General features: G+C 40.8%; 1 protein-coding gene across 6 annotated transcripts in view; it reads left to right on the forward strand.

Moving 5' to 3' along the window:
• Positions 1–8,633, forward strand: part of axdnd1 (axonemal dynein light chain domain containing 1) — a 57,222-nt gene that overhangs the window by 46,161 nt on the left and 2,428 nt on the right. For 3 of the 6 annotated variants that reach the window (XM_059031944.1, XM_034017588.3, XM_059031942.1), the window contains 4 exons: positions 63–146; positions 6,565–6,654; positions 7,360–7,451; positions 8,264–8,394. In XM_059031944.1, coding sequence (XP_058887927.1) covers positions 63–146; positions 6,565–6,654; positions 7,360–7,451; positions 8,264–8,394 — 397 coding nt within the window. The remainder of the gene's footprint in view (positions 1–62; positions 147–6,564; positions 6,655–7,359; positions 7,452–8,263; positions 8,395–8,633) is intronic. The other 3 variants (XR_009329678.1, XM_059031943.1, XR_009329679.1) reach the window with 3 other exon arrangements.

Genomic DNA, 8,633 nt, shown 5'->3' on the forward strand with positions numbered 1-8,633 from the left:
AGCAGATCTGTTTAATTTGTAAGAGAAAGCGTTTGAGCAGCAGCCTGTCCTTGTGTTTGCAGTTTGACGTGGCGCTGGCAGAGCAGCTTGATGGGACAGCGCTGGCAGGGGATGCTGATGAGGGGCAGCTGGATGTCCCAGGACAGGTCGGAGTGACATTCCTCATTTCATTAGTGTTTTCTCATCCCTCCCTCACCCTGCTGGCCAATACACTGCTTAATGAAGAAATGATCCAGCCAGGATCTTAAGTTGTAACGTCTCTTGAAAGAATGGCCCGACACATCCACCAAGCAATTCCAACAACCATACACAATAAACAAGGATTCAAAACATCTTGAACCAATAGCAGCAGCAGCAGTAACTCCATAACAGTGACACTGTCCATGTTAAAGTGATTGCAGCTTACAAAGTAACTCCTGCAGGCTGTGCACTTGCATTCATGATATAGGTCTCAAATGTCCAGTTCTGAAAGAACATGTATATATGTAAACATACTTTATTTTAAAATGTGCTATCTGGACGTTAGGTTACAGTAATCTGTTTGCAAGCCGTGCTTTCAGATCGTGTTGCACTTGCTTGGTCACCTGGAAGGTAAAAATGTCTTCACTGGCTTTCCTGACAAAAAACAGTTGGCTGCTTCCCCTAGTGACTGATATGTTTTTTTGTTTTGTTTGCTATAACATGTGTTTCTTTTAAGGAATTATGTGTTAGCATTTCTTAGCTATATAGGCACCATCATTGTGGTGAACGCAGTGCAAACCAGCTTTAAGAAACATTTTACATACAGATTAAGTAAAGATAATGCTAGGTAGGTAGCCCCCTGCAAACAGTTTATTCATTTTCCATTTCCTTCCAATTCAAACACCTGTGCCTGGCTTTCCTTTACTCACCTTTAGACCCCTCTATTATTCTCAGTACTTTTAAGACTGTGACGTACAATGGGGTCTATTGAACTGATGCAAAGACCACCTCTGAAATCATTCAAAATTGTCTAAGGTATTGAAAATTCAAAATCTAACAATGCATTTTTGGCTGTTAACTGTGTACTACAGCAATTTTGTCAAATGAGACTTAATAGCATGCAATACAGAAAAAAAGTATATTTAGACATCCTTCCTGCTTTAACACAACAGTTGGAACTTGCCTTTATTTTGTTCAGCACTTCATATTTCATAACCACTTCTTTGTTTCATCCAATAGTTCACATTGTTGTGCACTAAGGTCCATAACACTTCCTTGACCTTCACATCTGCTTATCTTCAACATTCTGCTTGCTTTGAATCATTAGCGATTGAGCTAGCAAACAATCCTGGTTCACACTAGCATTAGATGTTCTGGTCTTGCAGGTGCAGTAACTATCTACATGGACCTAAAGCACAGTATGTTCTCTCATTAGCTTTTTATTCAGTCACTACTCCTACATTCTACTCCTTTTTGTTCATAATTGTTTCTAATCATGCAGTGAGCTCAAGCACCTTTCCCATGGATCTATATTTGTTAATTCAAAGTGCAAACCGGTTATGTGACTTCAAATCTTATGCAAGGTTATTGTTACACATTGCTGTGACTTGCAGCTGCTAGGCCCACACATGTTTAGAATAATTGAATAGACCGCTATCAGTCCTAGACTTTTGGGTTATTCCATATGAAATCAATCACCAAAAACCTTGACCTCCTTTAATTTATTTTAAAATTTCCATGCATGTTTGCCTTTGGGAGAAGTGGTTACAGTGTAAATTGTAGGCCTCTGTGACATCCCGTTCATGAGGTACAGCTCATCAAAGTTGACCCATTTTGGACCCCTCACCCAACCTTTCCATGGTCATAACCTCCTCCATAATTGACATAGAAAGGTAGTTTTGGTGTCGTTTTAAAGCTCTTAAATAGCACTATCTTCTCATATGAAAGGTTCTGTGAAGTGTAAGATAATGTTGTGTGATTCTGTGACCTTTGACCTCACCCTGGTCAAATCGTGTAACCTTGGATTTTTGTCAGTTTTTGATAGATTGTAGCCTAGACCCTTATCTGCATTTCCTGCAAGTTTCATTTTGTGCCTGCTTTTGGTTATGGCACAGCACAGAGTTGAATGCAGAGTGTTAGGTAAATCTTCTAAGTGAAGCGATTACACACCTAATACAATTAAACAAAAATATTTTGTTGTAATCGAGTATACTCACCTGTTAAATTGAAGCTGCAGTGAACTGGTGCAGCTGTAACAGATTCATGTTAATTAATTAACCAATCTGGCCTATTAACATGTGACTAAAGTGTAGCACAGGTAAATTAAATACAGATCAATACTGAAATGTGCCCTTTTATAAAGTGAAAAACAAGAAAACACAAATATAACTCAATTAAGGTGTGTCCTTAAACCTGATGTCGTAGGAAATAAGTTGACCGGGAAATAAGTTGATCACGCAAGCGCAGTAAGGCAAAAGTAGACAAAAGTAAGGCGGGGCTACAGTTTGATTAAAGGGGAGGTTCACTGCATGGCTTTTTATTTTTATCTGGCCCTTTTATTTACTAGACTGTGTATGTTGGTGCGTGTTCGTGCCACTGTCTTTTCGTATTAACTTTAAAATGTGTGATCGACGACTGTTTCTATGGTGAACTGTTTTAAACCTCTGTCTTTTTATGTTTCTATAACATCGATGTCAATTTGATGTAGTTTATGTGTGATCGCAGAGATTTATTTTCATATTAAATGATTTTACATGTCAAAATGTTGTCAATCTTTAATCGAAATTAAAATGTTTCAGTAATATGACATGCTGCATCCATAATATTATTAGCAGGACAAGTCATAGTTTATACATTTTAATATTAGTATAGCTGTAACCTTACTACTATTTAAGTCTCTTGGCTGGTATTGAACAACTGTAATTCAAGACAACAGACATGTATAATGAGGAAGAGAGATACCGTAAATATGTGTATATCTACATGAATTTAAATTGTGATAATTCACTTTAATTCAATATACTGTATCTCTTTCTCGTTATATGTCTTATTGGTTGTTGCACTACAGGGATTTACCATTTTAAAATGATGCTGACATACAGTAGTCTACATATACTGTATGATCTCTCTCACAACACAAAATATTGGTTGGTATTGAACTACAGGTATTTACCACGGTTTAGCAAAGACGTTAACTCTTTAGTTTTTAATTAATTAATGTATTGTTTCTTCCCAAACTTGTAATTGAAATACATGCACTATGATAACCAGTCTCATGTTTGTTTTCTGTCCTAATTATACAAAGTACTGTATGTAAAAATAAATGAAAGAACAAATATAAAATAATAATACTGTATAAGCAACGTTTTTCAAGTACATCATGTGATTGATGTGCACCGTGGCCTAGTTAGTAATCGCAGCATGAAGCTTAATTTTTTCCATGATTGAAACTCATGCTTTAACTTTTGGACAATCGCTCGCATACCTGCTGTCCATACTGTAGTGCTTCTCAAAACAAAAACAGAAATGCAAAATAACGTAAATACGTAACACATTTTGCTATTTAACGTTTGTTACACAAACAAAAATACACAATCAGAAATGTACAATCATACAATTCATTTTAAATTATTTATTTGCTGCTAATATATATTACAGCGATATTCACATTCCCTTATCTAGCGTAATACTGTCGAAATATATCTGATCTACATGTTAATGTAAATTATACATACAAAAGTCATTTTAAATTATGCATTTTTGTTAGGCTAATATATCGGATCTTAAGCGATATTCACACCATCTTATCTAGCAGCATACTGCCGAATAAATCCGATCTACTAATTGATATAAATTATACTTACAAAATTAATTTTTAAATTATTTATTGTTCATTAATATAGCCGATCTGCACAACACACCAGAATGTAAAGCTGATGTTCATTTGTTCTAAGCTTCCACAACTGAAATCCAGTACAGAAGTGCCTTTGAATCATTATCGGCATTGCTTATTATTATTATTATTATTATTATTATTATTGATTTCTTAGCAGATGCCCTTATCCAGGGCGACTTACAATTTTTACAAGATATCACATTATTTTTACATACAATTACCTGTTTATACAGTTGGGTTTTTACTGGAGCAATCTAGGTAAAGTACCTTGCTCAAGGGTACAGCAGCAGTGTCTCCTACCTGGGATATCTTATGTGTTCCCCACCTAATGTTGATTGCCACTTAGGAAAGTGTGAAAATTGTCCATTACTTGAAGATTTCAGGACTCATCTACAAATGCTCTTTCTAGATAGCCTGGTGGACGCAGTGAAGTGTCAGAAGTGGACTACGACTGACAGATCCACCCTTCAGACAATCAATGAACCTGTTGATCAGTTCATAGAGACTTTCACAAGCCATCTCCAACATCTTCCTCAACATGATTTGATCACAAAGATGCAGACTGCATATTATCAACAGCTGAGGGATGCTATTTCCTAGTTGTTGGTGATTTTTCAGCAAACTTCACTTTCGTCATGCAAGATGTAGCACAATCACACCATTGTAACAACTCTCAGGCAACCATATATTCTTTTGTTTGCTATTGGCGAGACAAAGATGGGAATTCTCAGCACATCTCATATGTTGCAATATCAGAATGCATGACTCATGACACAGTCGCTGTTTATCTCTTTCAAAAGCATCTTTTGAGGTTCTTGGAGAACAAATTTCGGAGGCGCCAGAGAAAAATCTGTTACATCTCTGACAGGTGTGCAGGGTAATATAAGAATTGTAAAAATGACCTCAACATTTGCCAGTACTTGGAAGATTTTGGCGTGGAAGCAGGGTGGAACTTTACAACATTTCATGGCAAAGGACCCTGTGATGGTGTAGGAGGAACCATTCCACGAATAGCGACAAAACAGTTTGCAGCATCCATACCATGACCAGAGCCAGACTCCGCACCAATTGTACAGGTTTGCAAAAGACAGCATTCCTGCTCTTGAAGTATTCACGATAGCACAATGGCAAGTTGAGCAAGATTTTCTGGAGCAACGATTCCTCAAGGTAAGAACTGTGCCTGCCACACGGCATCTCCTCTTCTTTCAACCAGTTTCCAAAGCAAAAGTCCTTGTACGAGAGTTCTCCCAGTCAACAAAACAAAGAGAAGAATCAATCACAGTCGAAGAGGATGTCCTACCATTTGACCAAGTGAAAGGATATGTTACTGTTCAGTATAACAGTCACTGGTGGCTCAGGCTGGTGGTGTCTACTGATCAGAAGACACCACCAGAAGTACCACACTGGTGGTACTTCTGTCAGCGCATGTGTGTTATTTTAAGTGATGCTTCTCCAGGAGCTGTAATTACCTGGGTGAGATCAAAGGTCAACTTTACAAGTTCTGACCATGTAAAGGTAGGGTGGGTGTCCAAATCAGGTCAAGCTTTGATGACCTGTATCTCATGAATGGGAGGTCACTCAGGCCTACAATTCACAATGTAACCATTTCTTCCAAAGACAGAAATATGTGCAAAAGTTGATCAAAATCAGAGGCGGTCAAGTGAAAAATTGCAGTTTTTTATTGAAATGATTGGAATGAGCTTTTTCTTAAAGTAGACCTTTTTTCAGGAATCGTACCTGTTGTATACTTCCATTTGTTACATTGGACTCAAATGTGCAATTTTAATAGAATATTGTATTTATTTTCTTTATCAGTGTTGATAAATGTAATGAAAACAAGACAGCTGAGCTGTTTGAAAAAGATCTGTTGAGAAGAGAGGCGTAAGATCTCTCCTTAGCCTTGTGCAGTTTTTCAATAGGTACCTGTGACGGATGCGAGTGGTGTGTTAATAAATAGCAGTCCTGAAACAGTATTTCTCCCACAAAAACGACTGCTTTTATTAAAATAAACCTCCCCTTTACCTGTGAGGGTATTGGGGGGAACACAGCTGGCTGACAAACAAAAATACAAAAACAAACAAAGTGTCCACAATGAAATCCCGAGTGTCCTAGAGTGCTCTGTAATCCACACGGGGTGTGCTGATGTTGGTGAAGGGAAGGTAGTGCTCTGTGATCTGGAACTGGCTCCGTGGCTGCAGTCCCGCGCTCCTACTCCGCCTCTGAAAACACACAACAAACAACACGTAATCCAAAAAACACAACGCTCCGGCTGGTGGCTCAGTTTCTCAGCGCAAGAGTAGGAACTGACGTAGCTGCTTCCCCTTTGTACCCAGCAAACTCCTCCCTGCAGTCAACGCGTCGCCATGGTTTCTCCAATAGAGGGCTGTCCCGCAGCTGACTGCAATGGAATCGTCCTGAGTACTTGCAGCTACGTGCCCCTCCTAATATGGTCACCTTCCGGTTTCCACCTACCACCGAGGTGGTAGATCTAGGAGGCAGCGTACCTTCCCCCTTACACAGCGCCCTTTCTAATCGGGAGGGAGATTTACAGCATCGATCCTTTCTGTATCACAGGACCCCAATTGAAAACTAATGAAAAGGCAAATCACAAATGAGTTTGAGAGCCACTGGTCAATTTTAATGAAGATGGGTCAGATGGGTGTCGGTGCAGGACACCTGTGTGTTGATGAACCTTCTATTTCTTCCAGGAGGAGGAAGATGTTGTTGTGAAGTTTATAGGTCATGACTCCAACATCTACCAGAGATCTCTCAAGGGCAAAACCGGGACTACAAAGGGGGTCAGTATACAGCCATGCACCCAGGAGTCCGTACACAGCCATGCACCCAGGAGTCCGTACACAGCCATGCACCCAGGAGTCCGTACACAGCCATGCACCCAGGAGTCCGTACACAGCCATGCACCCAGGAGTCCGTACACAGCCATGCACCCAGGAGTCCGTACACAGCCATGCACCCAGGAGTCCGTACACAGCCATGCACCCAGGAGACCGTACACAGCCATGCACCCAGGAGTCCGTACACAGCCATGCACCCAGGAGTCCGTACACAGCCATGCACCCAGGAGTCCGTACACAGCCATGCACCCAGGAGTCCGTACACAGCCATGCACCCAGGAGTCCGTACACAGCCATGCACCCAGGAGTCCGTACACAGCCATGCACCCAGGAGTCCGTACACAGCCATGCACCCAGGAGACCGTACACAGCCATGCACCCAGGAGACCGTACACAGCCATGCACCCAGGAGACCGTACACAGCCATGCACCCAGGAGTCAGTGCCCAGGTTCGTCTGCAGTGTTTGCTGGGCGGTACTGCAGTGTTTGCTGGGCTGTACTGCAGCATTTGCTAGCTGTACTGCTGTGTGTACTGGCTTACTAGAGTGTTTGCTAGCTGTACTGCCGTGTGTACTGGCTTACTAGAGTGTTTGCTAGGTACTGCCGTGTGTACTGGCTGTACTGCAGTGTTTGCTGGTGTGTTCACAGGAGGATGTGCTGGTGTCCAGGCCCCAGACAGAGCACACCAATAAAGCCTTTGAAGCACTGGAGACGATGAAGGTTTTACAGCAGCAACTTCAGTGAGTGCAAAAGAAAACTAATCCACTGAGGAAGAACCCATTTAAAGTTCAATTTTCCATTGTGTAACTTCTATGCTGTGGGGATGGTATTTGTAGTCTTTTTCACGGCTCCATTGCTCCAGAGATCCCCCCCAAACAAATCAAATTCACATTGTTATAAATCACAAAGCCAAGCTGATTTTAACATTCCAGTACATCTGACACAAATGAATGAAGATGGATAACAGCATTAACTATGTACTGTGCGCTTGTTTGATTGTGGTTTATTAAAACATGGTTTATAATAAGTAAATGTGTCCAGTTGACACTGTCTCTTATGGTACATGAGTGTCTTCTCGCTTCGGATTGCCCACCCAAAATGCATCTGCACCTTAAGAGACGGATTTAGCTGAACATATTAACTTACAGAAATGGCACAAGATCAGTGAATCAGTAACACAATACTTTACAAGAAATACATATTTTACTAAGCAAGATGTCCCACAAGTACATTAACTAAAACAAAGCATCCCCTGTAACAAAACGTAACGTGATATGTGGTATTTGATTATGTGATATGTGATATTTGTCAGAGGTTAAAACAATGGCAGGGTAACAGTCATTTTTAGTACACAACCCCAGTAATGGAACTTGAGATGTTTGCAGTTACATGGTTGCTGCAGATTTATTAACACACATAAGAAAGTTGTCACTTAGTGAACGTCTTTTCACTAGCATCAGTGCAGCAACTGAAATGCATGTACCTGTTTACAGTACGCTTTTTGAATGAAGCAGGTTGACTGAGAACCCTGCTCTGTGCCCTTATTGAACAGGAATGCAGAGAATCGTGCACAGAAGGCAGAGGTGCAGGTGATTGAACTGGACGAGCAGCTGTGCTCAGCGCTGGAGAGGATTCAAGACCTGGAAAGACAGCTGCAGGGCCGAGCCAGACTGGAGAACAGAGGTGAGACCGGGGCTGGTGTAGCAGCAAATAGGACAACGCGTACACCAGAAATGTAAAGTGTGACATGACCACTGTATTTTATTTCTCTAAGTTCTATGCACTACCCTTAATGACCTCATAAACACTGACACCCATGTGTGTTTGTGAATGAAAGGGATGGGAGGCAAGGTACGCAGTTCCATGTTCGGTAGGTCCCCGGGTATAATAACCGTATATATGTCCTGTAATATGAAATTGGG

This window comes from Acipenser ruthenus, chromosome 10, assembly GCF_902713425.1.
Source record: "Acipenser ruthenus chromosome 10, fAciRut3.2 maternal haplotype, whole genome shotgun sequence".
In the NCBI taxonomy this organism is placed as follows: Eukaryota; Metazoa; Chordata; class Actinopteri; order Acipenseriformes; family Acipenseridae; genus Acipenser; species Acipenser ruthenus.